At 53.5% G+C, this 26,657-nt stretch overlaps 10 protein-coding genes across 10 annotated transcripts; 5 read left to right on the forward strand and 5 right to left on the reverse strand.

The window, feature by feature from the left end:
* Positions 1 to 385: 385 nt before the first annotated feature.
* Positions 386 to 955, forward strand: PG997_003838 (uncharacterized protein; the record flags this gene model as incomplete). Its single annotated transcript, XM_066808153.1, has 1 exon — positions 386 to 955. The coding sequence occupies one exon, from the start codon at positions 386 to 388 to the stop codon at positions 953 to 955; it is 570 nt and encodes a 189-aa protein (XP_066671771.1).
* Positions 956 to 1,351: 396 nt separating this feature from the next.
* Positions 1,352 to 4,987, reverse strand: PG997_003839 (DNA repair protein rev1; the record flags this gene model as incomplete). The annotated part of the gene is made up of 3 exons (XM_066808154.1): positions 1,352 to 3,484; positions 3,520 to 4,702; positions 4,740 to 4,987. The coding sequence occupies 3 exons, from the start codon at positions 4,985 to 4,987 to the stop codon at positions 1,352 to 1,354; spliced, it is 3,564 nt and encodes a 1,187-aa protein (XP_066671772.1).
* A 765-nt stretch (positions 4,988 to 5,752) lies between these two features.
* PG997_003840 (uncharacterized protein) lies at positions 5,753 to 7,406 on the forward strand (the record flags this gene model as incomplete). The annotated part of the gene is made up of 2 exons (XM_066808155.1): positions 5,753 to 5,883; positions 5,939 to 7,406. 2 exons carry the CDS (start codon positions 5,753 to 5,755, stop codon positions 7,404 to 7,406), a joined length of 1,599 nt encoding a protein of 532 aa, XP_066671773.1.
* Positions 7,407 to 8,089: 683 nt separating this feature from the next.
* PG997_003841 (uridine nucleosidase protein) lies at positions 8,090 to 9,674 on the forward strand (the record flags this gene model as incomplete). Its single annotated transcript, XM_066808156.1, has 3 exons — positions 8,090 to 8,137; positions 8,453 to 9,195; positions 9,326 to 9,674. 3 exons carry the CDS (start codon positions 8,090 to 8,092, stop codon positions 9,672 to 9,674), a joined length of 1,140 nt encoding a protein of 379 aa, XP_066671774.1.
* A 309-nt stretch (positions 9,675 to 9,983) lies between these two features.
* PG997_003842 (uncharacterized protein) lies at positions 9,984 to 10,964 on the reverse strand (the record flags this gene model as incomplete). Its single annotated transcript, XM_066808157.1, has 4 exons — positions 9,984 to 10,085; positions 10,202 to 10,384; positions 10,443 to 10,531; positions 10,601 to 10,964. 4 exons carry the CDS (start codon positions 10,962 to 10,964, stop codon positions 9,984 to 9,986), a joined length of 738 nt encoding a protein of 245 aa, XP_066671775.1.
* A 166-nt stretch (positions 10,965 to 11,130) lies between these two features.
* PG997_003843 (uncharacterized protein) lies at positions 11,131 to 13,676 on the reverse strand (the record flags this gene model as incomplete). Its single annotated transcript, XM_066808158.1, has 6 exons — positions 11,131 to 12,082; positions 12,135 to 12,362; positions 12,422 to 12,795; positions 12,859 to 12,891; positions 12,954 to 13,151; positions 13,215 to 13,676. 6 exons carry the CDS (start codon positions 13,674 to 13,676, stop codon positions 11,131 to 11,133), a joined length of 2,247 nt encoding a protein of 748 aa, XP_066671776.1.
* An 894-nt stretch (positions 13,677 to 14,570) lies between these two features.
* Positions 14,571 to 15,182, reverse strand: PG997_003844 (uncharacterized protein; the record flags this gene model as incomplete). The annotated part of the gene is made up of 1 exon (XM_066808159.1): positions 14,571 to 15,182. The coding sequence occupies one exon, from the start codon at positions 15,180 to 15,182 to the stop codon at positions 14,571 to 14,573; it is 612 nt and encodes a 203-aa protein (XP_066671777.1).
* Positions 15,183 to 15,742: 560 nt separating this feature from the next.
* PG997_003845 (cytochrome protein) lies at positions 15,743 to 16,156 on the forward strand (the record flags this gene model as incomplete). Its single annotated transcript, XM_066808160.1, has 5 exons — positions 15,743 to 15,745; positions 15,807 to 15,823; positions 15,881 to 15,946; positions 16,000 to 16,048; positions 16,103 to 16,156. The coding sequence occupies 5 exons, from the start codon at positions 15,743 to 15,745 to the stop codon at positions 16,154 to 16,156; spliced, it is 189 nt and encodes a 62-aa protein (XP_066671778.1).
* A 994-nt stretch (positions 16,157 to 17,150) lies between these two features.
* On the forward strand, positions 17,151 to 23,816 carry PG997_003846 (uncharacterized protein; the record flags this gene model as incomplete). Its single annotated transcript, XM_066808161.1, is given in 4 exon segments — positions 17,151 to 17,576; positions 17,594 to 18,937; positions 18,949 to 23,438; positions 23,549 to 23,816. Coding segments are annotated over 4 exon segments (6,528 nt in total), but the record flags the coding sequence as incomplete, so codon positions are not given.
* A 722-nt stretch (positions 23,817 to 24,538) lies between these two features.
* On the reverse strand, positions 24,539 to 26,285 carry PG997_003847 (WD repeat-containing protein; the record flags this gene model as incomplete). The annotated part of the gene is made up of 2 exons (XM_066808162.1): positions 24,539 to 25,121; positions 25,255 to 26,285. The coding sequence occupies 2 exons, from the start codon at positions 26,283 to 26,285 to the stop codon at positions 24,539 to 24,541; spliced, it is 1,614 nt and encodes a 537-aa protein (XP_066671780.1).
* Between the last annotated feature and the right edge of the window lie 372 nt (positions 26,286 to 26,657).

Consider the following 26,657-nt stretch of genomic DNA (forward strand, 5'->3'; position numbering starts at 1 on the left):
ACGAAAGGATGATGAAGGCCTCTTTCCCTCTTTCCTCGGGTGAGAACTCGAAAGTGTGGCAGCCAGGGACACCTGCAATTTCCACCTTACCATAATCTAGCCGTCGTTCCTTCTGCTGCTTCGCCGCTGCCGAATCGATTCCTCGTGTCCTGTTTATCTTGCAATTGTTGGGTTCCTCAGGTGAACGACCTTTTGACTTGTTCAAGTTCTTCAACACTTTGCTGCACTTCTTCTACAGACATCAATCAAGTGTTTTTGCTTATCACGGAAATCAAAACCCCCAAATCCACCACAGCATAGTCTCTGAGACATACTTTGGACTTGGTCTATTCTTTTTCTATCCCGTCTAGCACTACTCCCCGTCTAGCACTACTCCCCCATCAACATGGCTGCTATCATGAAGAATTCTCGCATGGCAGTCTCCTTCGTCGCCATCCTCATGCTTGCCCTCTACTCATCCACCGCCACCGCCACCGATCTCGCCAACTTCAACGGCAGCTCCAAGTTCGTCTACGGCGGGTGCTATCTCGAGACGCAAGGGCTTAATGGCTCCACCAGTCGCACTCTTAAGGACGAGTCTGACATCAAACCCGACCAGATGACGGTGGCCATGTGCCTGGATTTCTGCGCCAAGTTCCGCTTCGCCGGGCTCGAGTGGTCCCGCGAGTGCTGGTGCGGCAACGAGATCAACCTCCGCGCCACCAAGAAGAACGACACCGACTGCGACATGGCATGTCCCGGCGACAAGAACATCGCCTGCGGCGGTAACTTGAGGCTCAGCGTCTACAACAGCACCGTCCCTTCCCCTGCAACCAGCACCTTCAACACTCCCTCCCTGACCATGTCGCCAACTGCGACAAACACGCCCGGAAAGAATGCGGCCGCCATGACAGCTACCGTCATTTGGGCCGTCCTGTTTGCTAGAGGCATGGCTCTTTCTCTGGGCGTGTTGTAGGTGGAATTGGGGTGGCAGTGTTGGTTCTATTGTGTTGGTTTTCATGGCGAAGTTGCACAGGTGCCCCCTTCATTCTTTTGGGGGCTGTTGTGTCGTTCCCGCTCTCACTTCCGAATTCGCGTATGACATCTTTGAAGGCGTTTGGTTTGAATTGGTTTCGGGAGGCCAAGGCGTTGGGTGGCGATAGACAAAATGATACCCAAACAGAGGAGACTATAGGTTAGCATGACTCTCTTAGAAAATGGGGCATTGAATTCATAGAATACACATTTAGTTGGGGTATTGACAGATTCGACGGTTTTCCAGAAGCAATCTTTCGTTGGTATCGTGCTCGTATCTCATAAGCATACACCGTAGCTGAACCAAACCGCTCCTAGACATACAAAGTAGTGGGTTTCATATAATCAAGGAGCCGCGTCCCGTACTATGCACAGCCTTTTGCACTGCAGCCGTCGTTTGCTGTAATACCGCCTTCCAGCTCGTCTTACCAAGGCTGTCGGATACGTCTTCCCTGTTCAAGTAACCAAGCCATTTCAAAATCTTGGCAACCTTATTCAAATCTCGCTCCTCGAGCACGACTCTCACCAGGTACTTTTCCAGCATCTCCGCGTCGTTTCGGTGTGGCCCCTCGGCAGACGTTTCCTTATACCAGACATTCAACATATCGGTGATTGCGGCTACCGTCGTGAGCCCAGCGCTCGTGAAGGCCACCTTGGCCGGTTTCGGCCCGAAATGCAGCGTTGTCTGGCCTCCGGGGAGGATCGTATCGTCGCTGTCGTCCGACTCTTGCTGCTGCAAAAGGCGCTTGCGGTTGTTAATGATAGCCCGGAGATCCAACCCGGAGCGCTGCGCTTTCATCTGCCGGTGCTCCGCAACGACCTCCTTCCGCACGTCCTCAGGCAGCTCGGCCAGGGACTCGGGGTCGAGCTCCTCCCACAATGATTCGTCAGGGGATTCGGTTCCTTCGGCAACAGCGGCGGCGGCGCTGGCTTCGCCGCCATATGCCTGGTTGTTGCTGTTGCTGCTGTTCTTTAGCGATAGGAAGTTGGTCTGCACAATTTTGGCGTTGGCATCGGCCTGGCGCTCTCGAGCGCGCAGCGAGGGCATCCCCGCGGGCCGGCCGCGCTTTGTCGGCGTCCTTTGCTTCGTGGGCTGGATGAGTCGGTCCTTGCGCGGCGACTGGGGCAGGCGACTTTGTGATGATGCCGCCGCCGCCGCCGCCGTCACCCGCGTCGTCTTGTACGAGGCCAAGATCTCCATCTTCACGTCATCCGGCAGACCACTGAAGACTTCCGGGTCGAATTCAGGCGGAATCTCGTCAGCAAGCGATAGGGCAGGGCTCTGGGTCCTAGGTCTTTCCAGAGCTGGTGACGGCTTCCGGCTCTCGGAGGATCGGCTGGCTTGAGCTAGTAACCGGGCGCGGATGTCGTTGGGAAGTTCTGCCAGGACGGCCGGATCGGGATTCGTGGGAATCACGAATTGTGTACCCCCTATGTTCAAAGGCGTCCTCGCCTTATCATCTTTTTCATTCACCTTTGCCAATGTAAAGGCCGGGTGGACTGCTTTGGGTTTTCGGGGAGTCAGGGGTCCGTCCATGATGGGATCATTCGATCCACTGCGCCCTGACGCCGGCTTTGGCTTTTCAGGACTGCCAGTGTCTTGTATGGGGTCCAGAGCCGCTTTCGTGGCATTTGTCGATGGTTTGAAGGTACCAAAATTAAGTTGCTTCTGGCTTCCATCCGGCGCGGCTGCTGAAGTCTTAAGGGGCTCTAATTTTGTCAGCTGCACACCAAGGCCACGAAGGTCGCCAGCGTTGAATTTGAAGGATCGTAACATGGATGCCGCTTCCTTGCCGAGTACGTGGGCATCGTGTGTGGCGACACCGAACATGGTGCTCTTGTTGAATGTGTCGCACTTGCCATGCCCAAGATGTTTTGGTGGATCCAATGGTGCATCGGCAGCTCTCTTCATGATTTTGATTGTGAGCTGGTTGCCCTTTACCTGTTCGTTGAGTAGACGGCGCTCAAGCTCCTTGCACAGGTTGAACACAAACTCTTCAGCTTCCTCTTGGTTGATGAATCGGATTCCCCAGTTCACCTCCGCTGAGACCGATTTTCGAATAGGTTGGTCACCGACCTCTGCCCGGTCGATTCCGCGGGCGTACTCCCACAGCTTTTCACCAGTCTTCGGGCCGAGGGTTCGAGTGAGTCGTTCTTTCGAGATTTGCCGAATATCACTCACAAAATTTACCCCTATTTCTTCCAGCTTGCCCGTAATGCTATAGGCAACACCCGGAAGATCATTGACTTTGAGCTCCCCAAGAATGACGAGCACATTCTCTGGCTTTATTTGGAATTGGCCTGCCGGCTTGGCCTTTCGCAAAGCCACTTTAGCGACGAGGATATTGCCACCAATACCAACCGAGACAGCACAACCCGTCTTTTCCTTGACCAACCCACGGAGATCCAGAGCGATCTGATCTGCCTTCTCCTGCTCCCTCCAGATGCTCCCTTCGTCCACACCCCTCCGCTAGAGCCTGTGGCTTTCATTATCACCGTGGTTACGTCGACCAGGGCCTCATCAATACTGACACTCTGTACCACGCCACCAACTTCGAGGATGGATTCAAAAAAGAGGCGACTTGCTTCTTCATAGGCTGGAAAGTCGTATGGCAGAACGTTTAGTTCCGGGCATAGCTCCCTAGCTCTCTTCATCCACATGCCATTCTTCACGCCAAACTTCCGTGCTGGATAGTTGCAACTGGCAATCTCTGATCCATTGCCGGCTCCATGGGCAACAACCGTGGGCTTGTTTGCGAAGTGTGGCGCGTTCTTGAGTGAAACGGCACAGAAGAAACTATCAAAGTCAACATGCATGATGTAGCGCCGCGCACCGGGTGTCCTCTTCGGCGGTTTGGCTTGAGATCCCTTTTCGGCCGCAAGTTTCTGCATTCTCGACTTCAATTCGGCTTTCCACGTCGACAGATGGTGGAGACGGCTTTCAGCGTAGTATTGCTTGATGAAATCCGGGTTGGCAGTCGATGATTTTCGCATTCTCGGATCCTGGAGCAATGCCGCATTGTGCTCTTCGGACGTCATCTCTTTCGATAGTTCAGCAGGCGCAAGTGCTGCCTCCTCGGCAGTTGGAGCATCCTCATCTGGCATTGGTACATCTTCTTGTGCATCGGGGAGCCGGACGAGACAGATTTCATCACCTTCGGTAGATGCATCAGTGGACTGTGGCATACCAACCTCATCTCTCTTGGGCTCTGGTTTTGTAGGCCCCGAAGAAATATTATTGGCATTTCCAGTCTGATACTTGGAAGGCGTGTTCATACGAGTCTGGGATGGTGAGCTGTTGTGAGTATGGGCTCTATCTACACCTTCGGCAAACCCCTTTAATTGGTTGGTGTAGTAGCTGTTCTTGGATTGCTCTCGGTAGCCAGCCAAGGGCGACGTTTGCGTATTTGTTTGACTGGCTAGGTTCGTCCCGTCAAATTTCAAAGTCTTCTGCCTTGGGGTCTCTTCAATGACACGATAGTCTGACCACGGCAGCAGCTTCGCGGCCTGGATAGAGTCCATAACCCAGGCTGGCTTGACAATCCTGTACTTGCTGAATTCGACCATTTTCTTGGGCGGCAGATGTGATGCAATGATATGAGTGGCCATGGTCTTGGAATCCAGATACTGCAGGAAACCTGCGCCATGCTGAACCAGTTCACGATGAAGGCTGAAATTGTAAGCCAGACTGGATATGGCACTGCAAGTGTTCTTGGTCAACTCACATATGGAGAGGAGGCTGGGTATAGCCAGTCACATGTGCCACCACGCCTTTGAATATTTGGGGGTTATCGTTAGCCGAAGCTCTGAGCTCCGAGTCGAGATTCTGCAGTTTGATCTTCTTGCGACGGAAATAGTCGTTGAATCCACCAAAAGCGCTTGCCTCGTACTCCTCGCCCCCTTCATCCGAAAAGGTATGCCCCTCGATACGCTTGCGCACAGCGTTCGAGTTCTTATCTAGTCGGCTACCCATTTTTACCGACTACGGTTCGGGCGAGTCGGGACTGCTGTAGGTTGAAAACGCCCGATTTGCCACTTGTAAGAGGCCGGGCGAGAATGTCATGATGCAGGAGTCGGCCCCGGGATTGATGCTCTGAATCACATGAGACAACCTCACAGTTTGCGGCAAGTAACAAGCCGTCAAGAAATGCCGAGATATTGTCTATGGCCTTTTTCTGTTCTTCTGCTTCAGGTGGTATTTGGTGTGAGTCCTAATGCATCAACGGGTGGGAGGCATGTAACTTTAATAGAAACGCGCTTAGGCAGCGAAAAGTGGTGGGGGCGACACGACTGTTTTCACACGTCATCCCGTGACCAGCATTCCAAATTATCAATGAGTCGCCGACGAGCTTGAGATGCTTAGGTACTTACATGTGTCCATGGCCGTTAACATATGGATATTACTTACAACCAGTTATAGACCAAAAAGGGAATCTCGGAACAAAATAGATGGTTTTGCTTGCCACCAATTGTGCCTACCTACATGTAGGTACATGCACCTGTGCTCTGATCAAATGGACTTTCAGTGAGTTTACCTAAAAATAGTGCTTCGATTACAGAAGGGCCCCCACTAGAAAGTAACGGATGGCGGATTGCTTCCCCCATGCTTCATCTTCAACTTGCACGCCGATAGACTTGTCGCAAAGTCATTTTCTGTAGGGGAACAACCGGCCCATCAACATAGAGCCATTTCACACCTCCGTACTTATCAATATTCAACCCCCCCCAATATTTTGCAATGAACAACGAGCAATTTAGGCGTCTTGTTGGAGGAAACACCCCCAAACCAACAGCGGACAACAATGAATCCACGCCGGCGCGCTCCCTTGCGCTTGGCTCCCGGCAGAAATCCAGCATTCCTATGACACCGTACGATGCACCCAGGTTCTTATGTTTGTGATCTGATCTACTAACCTCTGATTAGTCGTTCTGTAGGGTTTAGCCGAAACGATTTCCAGCGACAGCTAGCTGAAAGAAACCAAGCCGATAAACCGCAAAAGAAGCACAGGACATCCGCCCCGAAAGGCAGCAAGCTCGCAGCCGGCTATGTGGATCGAACGAAAGCGAGAGAGGACGAAGAGGCAGACTCCAGAGCTGTGCGCATCAAGGCGCTGGAGGAATCTCTAAAGAAGGAGGAGATAGACCAGGAGACCTTCGACAGACTACGCTTCGAGATTGCCGGCGGCGATCTTTCCAGCACTCACTTGGTCAAAGGCTTAGATTTCAAATTACTGGAGCGAGTTCGCAAAGGCGAGAATGTTTACGGGGGAGACGAAAACGAGCCAGAACCCGACGACAAAGAGGAAGAGGAAGCCGAGGAGGAAGACGTCGACGAAGCATTTGAAGAGCTTGAGTCTACCAACGTCGAGGCTATCGCACGAGAGAAAGAGGCGAAGAAAGGCCATTTTGCCACGGGAGGGCTGAAACCCGGACAGAAGCGGACGAGAGACATGATCTTGGCCGAACTAAAAGCTGCAAGAGATGCTGCCAACGCCAAGAAGAAATCCGCCCTTGGTGACAAGTTCAAGAAGATTGGGGACAAGCCCGCTCCGGGCTCTTCCAAGATAGAGAGAGACAACAAGGGGAGGGAGGTACTAATCGTGGTTGACGAAGATGGACACGAGAAGCGCAAGGTTCGCAAGATCCAACCACAGGAGCAGGCCGAGAGTGAGGCGAAGGCACGCGAGGCAATGATGCCTGATAAGGACGCCAAACCGTTAGGCATGGAGGTGCCTGATATCTACAAACCGAAGCCTGAAGAGGAAGAAAAGGAGGTCGACATCTTTGACGACGTGGGTGATGACTACGACCCCCTAGCCGGCCTTGGCGGCGATTCAGACGAAGACAGCGACGAGGATGAAGGAGAGGTCACAAAGGATACCGCTACGCCCGCGGAACGGGTAGACCAGGCCGCGATGCCTCCACCTCCCCGCCCAGCTACGGCATCAGAACCACGAAACTACTTCAAGGACTCGAAGACGAAGCTTGTCTCGTCCGAGACACTTCAAGCGCCGTCTATGTCGGATCCGGCGATTGCTGCTGCATTCAAGAGGGCAGCGGCCCTCAAGGCAATACCGAAGCCGGCAGACGAGGACGACGAAGAGGCCAGAGCCAAGGCAGAACGCCATCGCAAGATGTTACAAAACGTGGATCGCGACGCCGAGGATATGGATATGGGCTTCGGCATGAGCCGGTTTGAGGATGAGGCTGACCTTGACGATTCAAAAGTCGAGCTGTCAGAATGGGGGAATGAAGGGGATGGCAAGGAGGGCAAGGAGGGCGGAGATGGTAAGGCGAAGCGGAAGAGGGGAGGCAAGAAGCGAAAGGGAGATGCCAACAACGTCGCCGACGTCATGCGAGTGCTTGAACAGCGGAAGACTGCTGGCAAGTAACTATTGCCTCGGTTACCTCTTGTTCACTCTGCCAAGTTGGTTACACATTTGAGATGGCCGTGCCTATGGTCTTGTCGCGGCCGCCCTGATAGAGAGTCCATTACAGAATTCACCACTGCTGACGGATGTGACGTGTCTACCGTTATTAACAACAGGCACCGATGTACTAATCGCGCCGTGGTCTCGAGTAGATCAACAAGCGTTGTATCGTAACCTCTGGATGTTTCGTCTCATTGCATGCCTGCTTACTTTATCCCGGGCAGCCACTAGTGTTATGTGAATAGCAAATTTAATGCACTTCTAACCTCGACCAGGTTTCCATTCCATGTTGTTACCGTCTTTTGCAATATTGGGCGACACCACAGGATCGTCCCGGGGGGTGTGTTCGGGATTCCACGATCGGCAATGCTTGTACCCTGATCGGTGTCTCGGCCAGGTCCACTCCACTCTAAGGCTCCCGACGGTTCACTGGTCCCGCAGCTGTACTATGAGCTGTAATACAGATGGAAATGTGGACAAGTTCCCAGCCATAGCAATAACAGACGAGCCACTGTTCCCATCAGACTGACTATCTCTCTTTCGTTCTGAACCTTGAACTTTAAGCTCATCTTCCTGTAAACCAGCCGGGACGTTGTTTGCTCTCATATCGAGGGAAAGTATATCGCAAATCCCCGCAGAACAACATGTCGGCTCCGGTACCGGTCTGGTTGGACTGTGATCCTGGCCATGATGTGAGTTCCTCCAGCCTTTCGTATAACATTGCAGAATGGTTTCCTCCTGGGGTCAAAAGGGGAACCGCATCCGAAATGCCAGTGGTCTACAGTGCTGGGCGGCGGCGGCAGCGGCGGCTGTCATTGCCCAAGAGACTACTTAGCATGCCAAAAGTTGGGACGACCTCGGCAGAGGCAGCATGACGGGCATGACAGCCGGGCTGTCCAAACCTTCTTTTCTGCCCAAAAGATCGGATCGGAGGTTGGAGATTGGGGTCGTTGGGGAACACCGTCGCATGACTCGGCCGCGCAAGCACTCGCTAACCCAACCGACAGGACACATTCGCCATTCTGCTAGCCGCATATCATCCCGGGCTGAAGCTGCTGAACATCAGCACCGTGCACGGGAACGCCAGCCTGGACAAAACCACCAACAACGCCCTCTCGGTGCTCGCCGCCATCGGCAAGCAGCATGAGGTGACGGTCTACCCGGGCGCCGCCCACGCCCTCGAGCGCGCCCCGATCCACGCGCCGACGGACATCCACGGCGAGTCCGGGCTGGACGGGACGGAACTGCTGCCGCGCCCGCAGACGGCCGCGGACCGCTCGGTCTCGGCCGTCGACGCCATGGCCGCGGCGCTGCGGGCGACGGAGCCGGGCACCGCCTTTCTGGTGGCGACGGGCGGGCTCACCAACGTGGGCGCCCTGTTCCTGAAGCACCCGGACCTCGCGGCGCACATCCGGGGGCTCAGCATCATGGGCGGGTCGATCGGCGGCGGCTTCACGCCCGCCGTGCTCGGCAAGGTCGACGGCAAGGAGCGCATCGGCAACTACACGCCCTGGGCCGAGTTCAACATCCTCATCGACCCCGAGGCCGCCGCCTCCCTGTTCGAGAACCTCGTCCTCGCCGCCAAGACCACGCTGATCCCGCTCGACCTGACCCACCTCGTGCTCGCGACGCAGGAGGTCAACGAGCTGCTGCTGTACGGTCCCGACGCGGGCGTCAAGGAGGGCCGCGGTAAGACGGACCTCCGGGTTATGCTGGTGGAACTTCTGAATTTCTTTGCGGGCACCTACAGGTTCGTTTGCCTTTTCTCTTTCCCCGCTCTCCTGCTTTTTCTTCCTCTTGTTGTTTTTCATCTTTTTTTATCTTTCAGTCTGCCCCTGCTGGTCGCATGAGAAAGACAATGGCATTAATCCCAAGAACAGAGATGCATTCGGTATCGTGGAAGGCCCACCACTGCACGATCCCCTCGCCGTGGCGATTGCCTTGATCGGCACGGAGTGGGAGATCCCCTTCTACGACTTCGACCCCAAGAGCACAGCAGGTGAGCGCCGACATGAGCGGTTCCACGTCAAGGTCGAGACCGAGGGCAGCTTGGAAGACGCGCTCAAGGGCGCCAAGACCGGGCAGACGGTCGCCACTCTGCTCGCGTCTGGCAAGGAAGGCGTGCGGATACCGCGGGGGTTGGACATTGCCATGTTCTGGAAGGTCATCGAGGAGTGCGTTTCCAGGGCTGATGAGGTGAATGCCAAGGCTCTGAACGGTTCCAAGTGAAGGAAGTGCTTAGGATATCGGATGCAGTTTGGGAAAGACTAGATTGGCGCAAGCTAGATATGGCATAGATACGTTGCTGCTCTTTCGCAATTAGAATCAAGTCAAATACTCAGTACGGACCAGCTTTGTGCACACGAATCAAGGTTATATTTCGCCGCCTGTGAATACTCTTGGCATATGGAAGGGCTCCAAATAAACACAGTCATATGTCCAGTAGCACAGTTGCATACTTCTTTAACCGTCAGTTGATGCAGACGCGGGCCCATGTTGTCTTATATTTCACTACGTTTGTGGATATTTATGATGAAATTACATCTCAACCCCATGGAACAGATCCTGGGTACCAAAACCCTTAGCAAGCTTGTAGATGGTGAGGATTCCCTCGGTTGTCTCATGGATCTTGTCGGTCCACTATAGGTATCAAGGTCAGCAAGAGTTGTAGGGTAATGAATTTCCAGGGCCAGTGACAAGCCGATGCCACTCTTTTTTGCTGGGCTTAATGATGTATTTCATGATCTTGAACTTACGTCCGTTTTTGTCAGCTCACGCAGCTTGCCCGGATCGACGGTCTCAGTCTCGAACTCGTGAAGTGCCAACCAGACTGGCGGTTTGGCTTCCTCCTCCGCAGGGGGTGGGAGATGCGCAGAGAAGGCAAGCTTGTATCTGGTGGTTCGGAGGTACCCCTCGCTTTTGGCAATAAGCTGGAGGTGCTGCAAGGTGTCTATGAGCGGGCGGCCACGCCAACTGGCTTGTATGGTTTCTGCTTACCTCTGCGCGGTACCATGCGTCAATGTCCTCCTCGGCGGCAGGGCCAGAGGCGGACTTCATCTGTGCAGAGATGATGCACTTGGTATGTCCTTCTTGTCGTTAGCATCGCCCGGTTGATGATGGCCTCCTGCCAAGAGGATCGGTTAGGCCAGACCTACCTGGTCCCTTTTTGGTTGGGTCATAGATTTGAACCAGCTTGTCAAACCTCGACACGGAATCCATGACTTCTGCGGTAGCGCCGGTTCCAGGCAGCTTGTCGCTCTGCAGCGACTTCATGCCCGCGAACTCATCTGAGTGGAAGAATGAGAAGTCCTTGGTCGGATAGACGGCCAGATAGGGTCTTTCTGAGCCCGGGTTGTTGTCGACGAGCCGGAAGGCAGAATCGAACCCGCTGGTCTGTATCAACTCGGGTATGTGCTCCTCATCGTACCACTCGAAGAAGGTTTTCTCGTCAAGGATGTCCGGTCGTGATATCTTGCTGCTAGCATACAGCAGACCAGGAATGCCTGAAGTTGAGCCCATGTTGTCGCAGCGAGATAGCCCAGAAAATAGGAAATGGATCAAGTAGTCGGGGGGGGAATTACGTGCTCATGTCACCTCCAGAAATAACCGAAGTGCCCAAGAGGAGGATGCGGAGTCAGATCGGATGGCATGTGCCGGCGGAGGCGGGGGGTTCGGGCATCGGATGTTACTCAATGTGGATAGGATGCAGGCTGTTGGCCCCTTCTTTGGGGGCCAGCGAGGGCGGACTCACGCCCATAAGTTGTCCATATAGCTGCTCACCAAGTGCCAAAGATAGCCGTGGCTGGTTGGCCTTGCTTAAGGCTGCTCGTGCGGATTGCACACGACTGCTTTGCCCCTCCGGAGGTAGATAGCCTCGCTTGGTGAGCATCCATTTGCAGTATTTCCCTTGATGCTCTACATGATAATCGCAGACACCAGTACACTGCTTGACCGCCGCACTCAGGTGAATTAGCCCCGCACGGTCTGAGACCTCACCCCCAAAGACGGCCTGTGGCGCATGGGGACTCTCGAAGAAGAATCTATGTATACCTCGGCAAAATGGACACCCGCAATTCAGCAACAGCATGCTCAACTGAACGAGTGCTTGTGCCTGAGGCTGAGGCGGCAATCCCGATCCCACATATTGCTGCTGCCAGTATTCCATGACGATTTCGCGAGCGAGGCTAGCATAAATAGAGCTCCTCAGATCTGCTGATTGCGCCTCTGCCAGGGCCAGCAAGTCGTCGACGAAGGGGATATAGAGACTAGTGAGGTCCCTACAATCCACGAGTCCGACTTGCTCCTCGATCTTGGAAAGAAAGCTTTGCACATCATCCTCCGAATTGATGGCAACCACGAGTCGAATTAAATGGATGAGAGTGTCGCTCGAGACAGGTGGCGGTGGTAAAGGCATACCCTTGGTGGTAACTGCCTGCTGTGTTCTTTGACAGTAGACCGGCACGCTTACCAACTGTAGGATATCAAACGACTCGCGAATGGTGGCCACCAAGCCCCGTAACAGCTCAAGGGATTCTTCTTGCGGCAACTCTTTCCGGATCGCCGCATTATAGAGTGAGCAGCAAAAGATCGCAGAAAAGGCAAAATCTGCGGCCCTTCGACGTACAATAGGGGCAACCCTAGTCTTATTAGTTGTTGAAAATGCGTTTTAATAGGTACTTAAGCACGTACTCGTTCGACAGCCAAGTGAAATTCTTAAATAGGCAGGCAATAAACACGAGAGTCTCTCCGTCTCCTTCGTATACCTCGCCCTCCGAGCATAGAAGGGCCGCCTGGCTCAAAGCAACTTGTGCAAATTCTCGCAGCTCGTCAGGGGTCTCAGTCTCCGAAGTTTTGAGGCTAACAATGCAGGCATACCAGTCGCCACATCGACGTGAGACAGAGAGGGCCCGGCGCATTCTGCGATTGTTATTAATGCCGCCTTTACAAGCGGTTGCTAAGATGACGGGAGGACTTACGCAAGTATCAGTGCCCCCAGCGGCCATCGCACGTTTCGAAGATGGACACCTGCCCAAGTGAAAAACTTTGGTGACACCGTAATCGCGATATTAGAGCTTATCAGGTCGAACACCTGTGCGTGATTGTAACGGATAGCTAATTGAAGCACCTCCGTGATGGTTCCTTCGTTGAGTGCTCGTAGCTGGTTAGGACTGATCGATAGATTTGTGCAGAGCTCAAATAGATCGTGGATATAGCGTTGGCCATTCCCTAGATCGCTGCATTTGGCTGCCATATAGCAAACCAGCTGCGAGACGGATGAGCTTCGGTCGTCGTGGAGAGACAACTCACAGAAGAACTCGAGCAAGGAAGCCTTGGGTATGATGAGTGCAGCCTAGGGAGGGTATTAACATGAATGGATAATGGACCGAGGTTGAGGTTGCTCTGGGCTACTTACCGTAGATGTGAACCATCTGCTGAAGCCGCGAACCTAGGTGTCCCATGTCAAAATTCAACAAGTTCACGTTCCCATGGTCCATGTTGTTGGCTTACAGTATTTTGGTAATCTCCCTCCCAGACATCTTCCAATTCCTCGTCAACGTCGTCATCATATGCATCCATATCGAATTCATCTTGAACTATAACGTCCTCTTCGAGGGGATACTCGTCCAGTTTGAAACCACTCCGCCAGTCGACTAATACTTCGGCGGTCCATATCCTCTCCGTAATGTCATACGTCACGCCAGGACTCTGTTGTAGACAATGTAATCTTAGCTTGTTTACCAGGTCTAGACTTATTATGAATGAACGTACAGGTTGGCTCTCATCCTCGTCCTCGTCGTCCTCATCATACTCGGGTTCCTCGCACATTGTCGATTCGTCATATCCCAAGTCTTCGACGCCGGTATCTTTTCTCTTCAACTTGATCAGGAAAACCTCACAGTTGAGTTCCTCAGCCACGCTTCGAAGACAATGGAACTGGGTGGTCTCCCCACCAGGCGAAAGTGCGCTCAGAGCAAGAGCCTGGCCACTTTTGTAATCTCCAAAATCGTAGACTAGGCTATGCGTGCCCAACCCGGCGGCAGCGTCCAACGAGAACCACACCGCGAGCGCGTCACGAAGCCTTTGCTGGAGTTCTGGAGGCGAAGTGCATGTTTCGGGTTTATCTATTGTCGCCAAGACGTTGCAGTTGTCGACGGAGCCAATGGCATTGACTACATCGCAAATCTCTCGCCTCAGCCTAGCCCGAGTGTTATCTGGCGCTGGGAGTGCCATTGTTGGAGGACAAAAGAGAGACATGCGTGACGAAATATCGGGTTGGTATGGTTGGTTGGGATCGTCCTCGAAAGGCGAATTTGTGGCGTGTAAGGCCTGGCAGCGGGTCGCGTAATTCTGATATTGTCCGACTGATCCTCGCCCCGCATCAACGCCAGATAAACGCGAACCAGAAGCGCCTGCGAAACTCTGTTCCTCCCGTCGGTACTGCTAACCAAGCGAAAAGCAAGGACATCGCTTCAGGTACAAGATAAGGGGAAAGGGATGAAACGCGGTGCCTGATGTTGTGATGTTACGAAACTTCGATGCCTCGTAAGATCATGCATACAGCTACAAGACCATTAAAACAATTGAACAACCAAGAGTTCGGTGAAGTAACATCTCACATTCAACATGATATCTACAGTCTTTCTGCGTACTACCCAAAACTGCTGGCAGATTCTTCACCTTGGGCCCCCTTTTAGAAAGTCCAGTTTCATCTGAACATGGGATACATATCAAGCCAGGGAGACCAAGGGCCGTTCCATTGGGACTGCAGAATGACGAGTCTTGGCAATGCACCCTCTCATCGATTCAGACCCCGACCGCTACCCAGCTATCGCCGCCTTTGAGTCTGGCCTCATCTCCGCCGAATATGCCGCTGTAATCACTTCGCAAATCAATATGGGCCATCAAGTTGTCCCGGAACATGTCGAATGTGTGGCATGTGCTCCTTGACTATACGGCCGCGAATTTGAATCAGACTCTCTGAATCCAAGGGGCGATTGTGGCATGTCAGACATTGGAGGGATGTTGGCGCCCCGGCACAGCCGCGAGCTCATAGAGTTGATGTTTAGACTAGAGCCCGTTGCGTGTAGCTCTCACGCCTCAAACGGTAATCGGAGAACGTGCAGCTCATCCCTGCTCCTCCTGCTGCTTCTCAGCTCCGTCTTCCCCTTTGACCTTCGCCTCGCCATCGGCATCGAAGCCAAGCGCTTCAAGCTCGCGAATAAGCTCGTTGATTTTGATGACTTTGGCAATTTGTTCGGGCAGAAGAGACTCGCCTCCCTCCTTCTTGTTCTGTAGCTCCTTGGCCTGCTTCAGCTTCTTCTTTAGATTGCGAGCCTTCTTCTCCTTCTCGACCTCGGGATCGACCTCCTCTGGTTTGCTCTCAGCAGCATCCTTTGCTTTGTCGCCAGTGGCATCATTTGTGTCGTCAGTTGCCTTGGCCTTTTTCCGCGCCTCCCTTCGCTTGGCATTTTTATTGCTAGCCGCGGAGGGCAGCTCGACTTTTTGTTCTTTCAGTCCCTCCGTGCCAGGGATTCCGCCCTTTCCGCGATTGCGGAACGACTCGGCGGTACGATTTTTGTAGAGCTCAACATCCTCCGGAGGTCGGTACCCGGGCTTGATTTTGATCGCTTTCCGAGTACTTCCGTCTGCGCGTATTGATTCCGGAATTTGACGCACGCCACTGACCTCGTCGGTGACGATACCCGAGGTGGAAGCCTTGGCAGGTTCTGAAGGCATCGTGATGTTGGGGGTGGGGAGCAATGCTCAAGCTCTCAATGCGATTTCGGGGCCGTCCACAAAAAATTGGTGGGAAAAGATTAAGTTGCCAGATCGATTGCGAACAAAATAATGAAAAGAACGAATAAACTTCACCCCAAGCTACTGCAAAATCCGGCACAAGAAACAGTCGTATGTACTTCCCAGGGAACCGAGCCGTGTAGACCCTTTGGAGGGCTTGGAGGGGTCGATAAAGGGAACAGACGGACACTGAAGCGCAGCAGCCCACCTTATTTGACTGCTCTCAGGTGCCGTCAAATCGGAGAAAGGGCTGAAGGGCGGAAGGACGGGCATTTGGGCATTTGCAGTGTCGTGGTGGATCCGGCAAGCTCTAGCCAATCAAAAGCCGGCCATCACCAAGACCTTGGAAATTCCCAAGGAGTCGTCGGAGCCTCATTGATTCTCAACCACGATTCCACACTCTACCAAATCCAGTCAATTGAGTCGCCATTGTCACCCTACCGACCACACGGCCCTCCATTCTCCCGCAATAGAGTGCGATCATACACATCTCCGTCAAAATGGTACGCCCCCAAAACACTCAGGACTGCTTACTCGGGGAGACAAGACTAATCGCGCAAACAGGTCAAGCCCATCTACAAGTCAGTCCAACGATCCCCCGAGTACGACGACAACACAGTCTAACACTACAATCGCAGCGCCCTCTTCTCCCGCAACTGGCAGATGCTGGGTACCGTGTTCGCCGCCGGCTTCGGCTTCGAGCTGTACGTATCTCGGCTGCAGGCAAGAGTCGCAACAGGAATTAACGGTATAACAGGGTCTACAACCAAGGCATGGACAAGGTCTGGGACAGCATGAACCGTGGCGTAAGTGACACATGTCCGCCCCGTCTCAGGGCATGATAGCTGACAATTCCGCAGCGCCAATGGAAGGACATCCGACACAAGTACGTCCAGGAGGCTGAGGACGAATAGACGCAGACAAGAGTCCGGAGAAGGTTGCGAGGCAACTACGGGAGGATGCAATCCAGCCCCCGTCTGTACAACTGTACCCTATAGAACGACAAAAGACACGCCTCTGCGAAAACATTGACTTACTTACGCAATGGGTCTGGTAGGACACCACATGCTGCAAGCCTCCTTTGTGATATACAACATCCATCTCCTGCCAGTCTTGTTCAAGCCTTGCTTGTTCACACAACCCGGCCAATTGGTCATGCTATAAGGCATAGATAGCCATGGCCTCCCTTCTTGGACAAAACATGTTCATTGAGCGGCGGTATGAAGTGGCGAAAGGATAGTATATGTCCACTGACACGGAGGATACAATCTACTTATCGCCTTTTTCTTTCTGTTTCACTTGTCTCTCTTCATATTGTTGGCAACCTAATAGTAGACATCGATGTTGCTTTCAATGCTGAGTCTCGACTCCTCGTGCATATTTGATTTTGAGGCATGCTACTGGTATAAGGAAGGTATCGATAAGATGGTGCCTGGTCCTACCCACCTACCTACATAGTCAAAGGCCGCCGTTCGTCGTTGAGCAGGGAAATAAAACAGAGATTCGCAATGAAACATAAGAGCATCGGGATCAAGGCCGGACGCTAAGTATATGGAGTATTGATAGAGTCAGTCGCAGTGCATGACAAATGCCTGGATAAGAGGCACCTACCTTATGTAAGGAGGATTGTAGCTTAAGTAACTTCCCCATCCGCAGCAAGCCAACCCAGCGAGTCGAACCCCCACCAACACTGGGCTTTGGAACGGCCTGATCCAAGCTGAACCCCCCCAAATGTGCCAGCACTAACCACCAGAAAGTTGAACACCACATGCAGTAGGCCCGGTATATCGACGTCACGTCACCTACTCATCATTTTCTCCCTCTTTGTTACCAACAAACCCAATTAATCGCTTCGATTCGACCTGTACGTGCCGCGCCGTCTTTGCATAAACCAAGAGACGGCTAAAGAATACTGTCGACTTTGATTTCGAGATCCACAAGCTGCCGACGTCACATGCGACCGACCAGGTCCCCTCCCTAGCCATGGACACGGCTAATATGTCTACACAAGAGCTGCAGCTCTGTCAGCACCTGATAGAGCTTCCGCAGCGACATGGCTACCGATACACCGATGCCGCCTCCCGCGACCTCCTCTCCAACCTCTTCTGGTCTATGGCTGGAGGCAAGCCCGAATACATGCGCCTGCTGTTTCCCGACGGCAAGCTGCCCAGCACTGGCGGCCTGAAACTCAGCGAGGCTCAGGGGGCAATAGAAGGTGCCGAGTATACAGAAGCCGCGAGGGGCAAGGCATGCGGCCACATCTTCCCGCGCCGGCGAGGCCACCTACTCGTGCAAGACCTGCGGTGCCGACGAAACATGCTGCCTCTGCAGCAAGTGCTTTGATTCCACAGATCACAGGGGCCACATGGTTCGCATCAGCATATCGCCCGGAAACAGTGGTTGCTGTGACTGCGGGGACCCCGAGGCCTGGAAGCGACCGCTATACTGTACAATCCACACCGAACGCGAAGGCCAGGCCAAGGGGAAGGGCAAAGAGGCAGCAGGCCTGCCCGAGCCCCCTGCTGAACAACATTCGCATGACGATCGCTAGGGCTATTGACTTTATATGCGACGTCGTGTCATGTTCGCCTGAGCAGCTCAGGCAGCCCAAAACCAAAACCTCGATCGAGCAGGACGAGAAGATGTCACGATTGAATTCGACATACTGCGGCGGTGATATAGAATCTCCGGGAGAATTCTCCGTCATCCTCTGGAATGACGAGAAACACACTGTTGTGGAAGTACAGGAACAGGTGGCCAGAGCCTGTCGCATGTCGTCGGCCGATGGATATCAAAGAGCCCACGAAACGGACAACATGGGCCGTAGTATCCTCATGTATCATCGTGACATTTCGCACCTTTTAGATGTTGCTAGGATATTGGAGCAGATCAAAGTTACCGTCACCATCCGGTCGTCTCGGGACACCTTCCGAGAACAGATGTGCGGCTCGATGGTGAGCTGGTTGAACGATATCGCCGGCTGCTCTGTTGGGGGAGATGGGAGCATCCTCCGTCAGATTGTGTGCGAAGAGCTTTTAATGCCATGGCGGAAAGGTAGTCCTGCCATTCATGCAAGCCTGACCAACATCAGTATCGAGGACGAGGAGAAGATTGAGTACCAGCACTACCAGCGAGAAACCGCGCGGTTGTTCGTGACGCGTGCCAGGATGATGGCTTTCGCCGACGCGACCGGCACCTTGCCCGCTGGTATTACGGCTATGCCGAGAAATCTGGCAGCCCTCCTTGACGACTCTGACGACGACGACGATGATGGCCAGACTCCGCCGAGTGCCGAAGAAGACAATGATAACAGTGACGATGAGGACGATGGAGATGTCATGATGATCGATGCCGGCGCCGGAGCCGCCGGAGATGTGAACATGTCCGACTGGAGGCAAGGCCCAATAGGGGAGGCTCTGGAGGAAGAAGAAGCCACGATTGCTGGATACCCGCCACCTCCACCTCCGCCGCCGGTCCCAAGGCGAAATGCGAGAGACCGGGATTTAACACCCTCTGATTCAGATACTGCCGAGCCTCTGATAGCACCAACGGTATACGCGAAGGTAAATCTTGAGGTGCCCAAGACTCCCGGACATGCCAAGGCGGACAAGGTAGATCCACCCAGGCCTGGAAGGTATTGGGTTGAGACACCAGCTGCGTACTTGGAAAACGCTGATAGCCGGCCATATGAAGATGTTTTTGAAAGGGTTCGCCTGGATTGGTTGATCTTGTTCGACTTGCGGCTGTGGAAAAAGTACGGAACGACTTGCGTGCTCTCTACATATCGACGGTCGTTACCATTCCCGAGTTTAAGCGTATCCTTGGACTGCGGTTTGCTGCTCTGTACACCACTCTTGCTCAACTATATCTTATTGGAGACCGCGAGCCAGACCATTCGATCATCAACATCTCTTTACAAATGCTGACTGCCCCATCTATCACTGCCGAGGTTGTCGAAAGAGGCAACTTCCTCACCACACTGATGGCCATTCTGTATACATTCCTGACGACCAGACAGGTTGGTCACCCTTGGGATGTATCATCAAGTGCCGTCCTCGGATTTGATACAGGATCAGTTACGAACCGCCGTATGTATCATTTCTATGTGGACATGAGGTACTTGTTCAGTTCACCTCACGTACAAGAACGCATGAGGACGGAAGAACGATACCTACTCCAGTTCCTTGATTTAGTCAAGCTCCATCAGGGTATATGTCCCAATGTCAGAGCAGTCGGCGAACACGTCGAATATGAAACCGACAGCTGGATCGGAGCGTCTCTAATGACACGAGAAATGAACCAGTTGTGTCGGATGCTCGCAGATTCTTTCCGTAGAGTACCTGATCACGACTTGCAATGCATTCCGCGAGCTATCCGACTTACGGCTAAGAGCGTCGTCGTCAACTCGATTGGCGCAGAGCGTGCCCGCTTCACCCAAGCCGAGGTCAAGGACGAGATCAGATTCAAGACTCTTACCGATTTTGAGTTCGCGGGAGAATCCACGAAGTTCGATGTTGTCAAATTCATCGTGGAAGAGCAGCCCATCAGTTTCCATCATGCCCTTCATTATACGCTATCATGGCTTATCGAGTGCGGCAAGGATATGTCCGCTCAAGAGCTCGCCTCGGTCCTCAGCTTTACTTCCCAAGAGCTCAAGATGAAGCCCAAAACAATGGGCCGCAAGACCTTGCCAAGGCGGGAATACGGACCCGAAGACTATCTGATGGCCGCCTTTGATTATCCCTTGCGAGTCTGCGTTTGGCTTGCACAGATCAAGGCGGGAATGTGGGTGCGCAACGGCATAAGTCTACGGCATCAAGCTATTACCTACCGTAATATCCTCCATCGAAACGTCACCCATCACCGCGACATCTTTTTGCTCCAAACGGCCCTGGTCATTTGCGATCCAAGCAGGGTTCTCGCATCCATTGTCGATCGATTTGGCATGGACAACTGGGCCAAGGGGTTCTTTGAGCAATGCTCTTCTGCGCAGGACGAAACGCAACACTTGGATGTTATTGAGGACATGATCCATCTGCTGATCGTCCTGCTCAGCGATAGGACCTCACTCATCACCCAAGACGAACGTGAGATGCATCTAATGGCCATGCGCCGTGATATCTCTCATGTTCTCTGCTTCAAACCTTTGTCTTTCAACGAGGTCTGCACCAAACTTCCAGACAAGTTCCATGAGCAGGAAGACTTCCAGCAGGTCCTGGACGAAGTGGCCACCTTCAAGGCGCCGGAGGGTGTGTCGGACAATGGCACGTTCGAGTTGAAGCCCCAATACATCGAAAACATTGACCCATACATAGCACATTACAACAAGAACCAGCGGGAAGAGTCCGAGGCTGCTTATCGGAACTGGATTTCTAAGAAATCCAACAAGCCGGTCGAAGATGTTGTTTACGAGCCGCATCTGCAACCTATCGAATCCGGCGCGTTCATAAAGTTGGCAGCATTTACTAGCACAGGCATGTTTGCTCAGATCGTATACTACTCCTTGTTGTATCCGCTCGTCGCAACCAAGTTCACACCCAAGGTCCCTTACACCCGAGTAGAGACTTTTGTCCAGGTTGTTCTGCATCTCGTCTTGATAGCTATCTCAGAAGATAAGACAGCCGAGCACAATGGGCCGACAGAGGAATCTTTCGTCTACAGAGCTCTCACAAGCCAAGGGCGAAGCAACTTTATGCCCGAAGCCCCAGCGGCAAAGACGATCGTCTCTCTCCTCGAACTGATGTCGGCCAAGGAGGAACTCAAGGCCTGCCATCCTAAGATAAATCTTATACTCAAGAGGATGAGACAGAAGCTTCCTGTTCACTTCGACACTGCCTACACCCGCCTGGGCATACCCATTGACAGGATCGATACAGCCTCACCCGCCAGTGCTCATTTCGCCGAAGAAGAGCGCGAGAAGAAAAAGAAGGCGGCCCTGGATCGGCAAGCCAAAGTCATGGCGCAGTTCCAACAACAGCAAAAGAGCTTTCTCGAGCTGCAGGGAGACATTGACTGGGGCGATGAAGACCTGGACGATATGGGCGATGAGCAGACAGTCGAAGAGCGTAAGAACTTTTGGAAGTATCCTCGTGGTACCTGCATTCTTTGCCAAGAAGATACAGATGATGGCCGGCTCTATGGCACTTTCGGTCTGTTCATGGAAAGCCATATCTTGCGGCAGACCGATTTCCAGGATGCAGATTTTGTGAGGGAAGCCGCACAAACCCCAGAAAACCTGGATCGTTCAGCCGAAGACATACGTCCATTCGGTCTGGCCCACGAGAATCGCGTTGCCATTGAGAAAATCAATGCTGCCGGAGAAACATTTGTCACTGAGAAGCAGGGACTTGGAAAGGGGGTCCCTGCCAAACTTTCTCGGCCTGGCCCAGTAGCTGTTTCGTGCGGGCATATAATGCACTTCAGTTGCTTCGAGATGTATACCGAGGCAACGACACGGCGCCATGTGCACCAAATAGCACGGCACCACCCAGAGTCTCTCGAGCGCTTGGAGTTCGTGTGTCCTCTATGTAAAGCGCTGGGTAACGCATTCCTGCCGGTCTCCTGGGATGGCAAGGAGGAGTCTTATCCTGGCGCGTTGCAGTCTCAAGACGGCTTTGCGTCGTTCCTTGATTATCACATGGGTATCATCTCTCACATGGGCCCCCGACTTCGTGGTTCGTTGCAGCATGCCTTTGCAGACTATGTTCGTTCCGCGATGCCAGACAGCTTAGTCGAGGGATCAACCCAGTTAGTCATGGATTCATGGAACGTCAGCCGCCCGCCATCTGTCTCTGTCAGCACCCCCTTTAGTGATGCCTTTTCTTCCGTGGCGACCCCAGAGTCTAGCGTGCGCTCGGGAAGCCCCTCGGATGCGCAGAATAGCGACAAAGAGCTTATGTCTGCCTACCGGCGCTTGCGGGATACTCTACGAAACAACAAGCTCTATGCGGGCCCCGATGGCGAGGACAAGGACGATGAGCTGGTGGGCGGGGGAGCGATGGCCCGTACGGTGGGCTATTCTATCTCGGCTACCGAGATCCAACAGCGTGGTCTCGAGGCTCAGTACGGCATGACCCTGATCGAGAAGATCCCCGAACAAGCATTGATACAATTACGCATCCTGTCGGAAACGACTTCATCATACATTTCCATCGGTGGCCTTCGTAACGGGGGAGATAATCGAATGGAAGCCGACTTCAGAAAAGACAGCGAACGGCAACACTGCCAACTGTTCATATCCGAGTACTTCGGAAGGGATTCGTCGAGCAGCCGACATCCCGCCAAGGACTACCCACCCTTGCTGAGCCAAGACCCTTTCATCTTTATGTGCGAGTGCGTCTTTGGCGTCGCGGCTGCTCACAACATTGACATCACCGACCTTGTTCGTTTGTGTTATTTCGCTGAGATTGTCAAGGTGGTGTACAACATCTCACGCAACATCCCGATTGGCAAATGGCTTGAGCACTTGGGCAACCGATCTACCGAGGATACAGCCTTGAACAACTTTGCCAACTTCTGCCATGCCGTCACCCTGGCTGGCATTAACAGCAATTGCGAAGATCCCGAGTTGTCTGATGATTTGCCAAACATGGGCTTTGACCAGCCATCTTTCGAGAGCTTATCCAACTTTTACGTCTTCGTCCAGCGATACGCTCTGGTTTTCTTGCGTAAGACGGCCATCCTCCTCCACGTCCACTTTGGTGTGGATCTCAACAGCTATATCCCTACAGCCCCTGAGCTGGATGAGCTCTCGCGCCTGACCGCTGCGATGCGTCTCCCGTCCTTTGACGAGATGTGCACTGCCCTGACACCTCTTGGAGCCAACTACGGCTGGCCGAAGCAGATGGAGAGACTTGCCCAAGGCTGGATCAAGCACCAGATTGCCTTCCGACCGCACCTCCCCATCGACAACAGCCTCGAAGCCCCGCATCGTCTGCCCTCGTCCGCCCAGGTCAGTCACCCGGGCATATTTGAGCTGATCGGTCTCCCCAAGAACTTCGACACCTTGATCGAAGAGTGCGCTCGTCGGCGTTGCCCCAAGACGGGTAGAGACCTCGCTGACCCGATCGTTTGCCTCATGTGCGGCGACATCTTTTGTGGGCAGACCATGTGTTGTATTATGGACTACAAGGAGCCTGGCCCCGGAGATAAGCCCTCCAAGAAGATTGGGGGTGCACAACAGCACATGTTGTTCAAGTAAGTAATAACCTTCTCCCGTCCTCCCTCCCGTCCTCCCTCCAGCACTCGAATAGTGTACGCACAAGAGTCGTCAAGCCAGAGCTCGTCTAACAGCACTTTGTGAACAGGTGCCAGCGTAATATGGGAATCTTCATCAACATCCGCAAGTGCGCCATCTTCTACCTGCATCGCAAGAGTGGCAGTTTCAGCAACGCACCCTATATAGACAAGTACGGAGAGGTGGACGTCGGCCTCCGTCACGGCCGCCAGCTCTTCCTCAACCAGCGCCGCTACGACTCCATGATCCGCGCCATGTGGCTCGGCCACGGCGTACCGAGTTTCATCAGTCGCAAGCTGGAGGCGGATATCAACAATGGTGGTTGGGAAACTATTTGATCGACATTCCCTCGATTCCTACGTCGCTTGACATTAATGATTATGTTATGTGGCTCAACACGACCAAGAGGATGTCCAGGATAGCAAATGTCCAGGAGGGGGAAACACACTCGAGAGTTGTCGGAAATGAATGAATGTGATGGATTGAACCAATTGAGCACCTATTCTGGATTGACCCAGATAGCTTATATGCATGGCGGCGTCGTGAGGAATGCAAGCGACGAGTCGACGACAGTATAGCTTCCGAAGAATACCATATCGTTTAATTGCTTTCTCTTGTGTAGATGTGTACCGGAGATCGCCAGTTCGTTCATGCTTTCGGATGGCGCGTAGGGAAAGCAAGTGTATACAAGTATGGGGAGTGCCTTGGATTTAGGTATATAAATTAATCTCGACCTCTAAAGTCTACAACAAACAGGGGGGCTTCTTGTGACAGGTTGCTCCTGGATTCCGATAGACCAAACACCATTTTCCTGCTTGTTAGTGGCACCGACTTCGACTCTGTTGCATTACAGAGGTTGATGAAGGAATCGAGCCTATGGACGCTTACTCTATTGATCATCACATGCCCCTTGATTAGTAGCATTTATGCCCTTTAATTACCTAGTTACCCAATGTCCAATATGACCAGGAAACTATCTCCTGGTTATGGAGTTGTGAGCAGTCCCGGCCACCAACAGGCAGCCGGTTTTAATGGCAATCGACCTTCTTCATGCTGAATTCTACGATTCTTCGTTTTTGATCTCAGCATCTGTTTTTAGGGGCGAGATGCTCCGGCTCTGGTCTTGGTCCACATCCATGGTGTCGGGCACAGCGACTTCAGCCGAGTCTCCGGTGCCATTCGGGACTTCGCTCGTGGTAGCCACAGCGGCCATGCTGCTTTCCTCGAGCGGGCCGCGGTGCCGGAACACCTTTATCTTGCCGTCCTGTCCGCAACTGACCATGGTGTCGCCGTGCACATCGACCCAGAAACAGACGCCGTCGTGCGCCTTCTCGATACGCTGGACGATTTGCTTGGTTTTGATGTCCCAGAGCACGATGTCTCCGTCTTCCGAGGCCGCAGTCACGTAGGCCTTTTCGTCTACCACGCTAAAGCAGCCCCCAATGCTAAACCCGGCATTGGTATGACCCTGGTACGTCTTCTTGACTTGGCCGCTCACGTAGTCCCACAGGCGTATGCACGAGTCCATGCTGAAAGCAAGGAGGTAGCGGCCGTTAGGGGCGAAGCAGACCGAGGTCACGGGCGGGTTGTCTTCATGGACCATGGTGCGAAGGCACTGGCCGGTGGACGTGTCCCATATCCGCCTGTGATTGGGCGTGATCGTCGTTAGCTGGGCGGTTTCTTGTTTCCTTCAACGGATTAGGGGTAAGAGGAAAGGGAGCCAACCAAGAAAAGAAAAGAAAACAAAAAGAGAAAAAAGAGAAAGAAAAAACTTACGTCAAACCATCCGTGCTGCAACTGACCACCAAGGTCCCATCCCTGCTAAAATCGATGCCGCTGACTGGGTCGCTGTGCGCCGGCAAACTCCTCATCAGCCGTCCCGCGCGCACATCCCACAGAAATACGGCCTCGTCGTAACTTCCACTCGCCAAGATGTTGCCCTTCGGCGAGAAAGCAAGACAGTAGACGTAGTTGTGGTGCCCGAGCAGGGGTCTCGACCTCGCAGGTTGCCCTGTGACCCTATCCCAGAAGCGAATTGCCTTGTCGTCGGAGCCCGAGGCCAACGTCTTGGAGTCTGGCGACCACGCCACGGCCGATACGCCGGCCATATGACCCACCAGCGTCTCAATGTGCCTCCCCGTGGACGCCTCCCATATCTTGATGGTGCCATCTGCAGATGCCGAGGCGATCCACCTGCCGTCGGGCGAAATGCGCACTTGGGAGATTGGTTTGCGGTGGCCGCCAAGGATGAGGCGGGGCTTGAAGTTGGGTTTCGTGGGCTGCCGCGGTTGAGGCGGCTCGGATGCTATGTCGACGTCGGCAGCGGGTGTGCGAAACGGGGTTGGGTCGCCAGAAACGGGCGAGCGGGTGATGGAGCGCGAGACTGTAGGCGACCTTGTCCTCGTCCTCGATCTCGATCTGGATCTCAGTCTTGATTCTGACCGCGAGCGGGACCGCGACCGCGACCGCGACCTAGAGTCGGAGTGGGATCTGGAAGTAGAGCGTGATCTTGACCTCGATCGAGACCTCGATCGACTACGCGATGTGTCGTGGTCGCTCGAGTAGTAGTTGTCGCGACGTTTCGGGCTAGGGCTTCTGCTGGCGGACAGGCTATCTGGTTGGCGTTCCCGTATCGAGACACGCAAGGCGGACTTGTCGTCCTTGTCCTTGCTGTCCTTGCCGTCCTTGTCGTCGGGGGTATCGTATCGCGGGGTGGACTCTGTACTGTCTTCCTGGCGGACCTTGCGCCGCTTTGAAGGAGGGGCAGCGACTGGCACATCTGCCACTGATGTGTCCGGTTCTGCCATGTGGGCAACTCGATCGGATCGGATCGGATTGGGTAAATCTGCGGGCGTTCCCCCCTAGTATCGTGATGTGCGTAGATGGCGTGGACAGAGGATCCCAGTCTATCGAGATGGAAATATGTTGGCGACACCGACAGGCTTCTCGAGTCTGGGTGGGATGAGTATTAAGAGCACTTGCGACAGAGCAAGGACGCAGGATCTCGAGGTTTGTTGTGTCGAGTTAATTCGGTAGCCTTGGAGAATGTCCAGATGTTGAAGCCAAAGTTCCCAGTCCGCAGCCTTGTCCGAAAAATGTATGAAGGTATGTAGGTATGTAGCATGAACTAACCTAACGGCATGTGCTAATCAATTGACCTTGGGTGCTGGCGGTCTGTC

The sequence above is a fragment of the Apiospora hydei genome (genome assembly GCF_038363865.1).
Source record: "Apiospora hydei strain CBS 114990 chromosome Unknown utg000004l_segment0_segment0, whole genome shotgun sequence".
Taxonomy (NCBI): domain Eukaryota; kingdom Fungi; phylum Ascomycota; class Sordariomycetes; order Amphisphaeriales; family Apiosporaceae; genus Apiospora; species Apiospora hydei.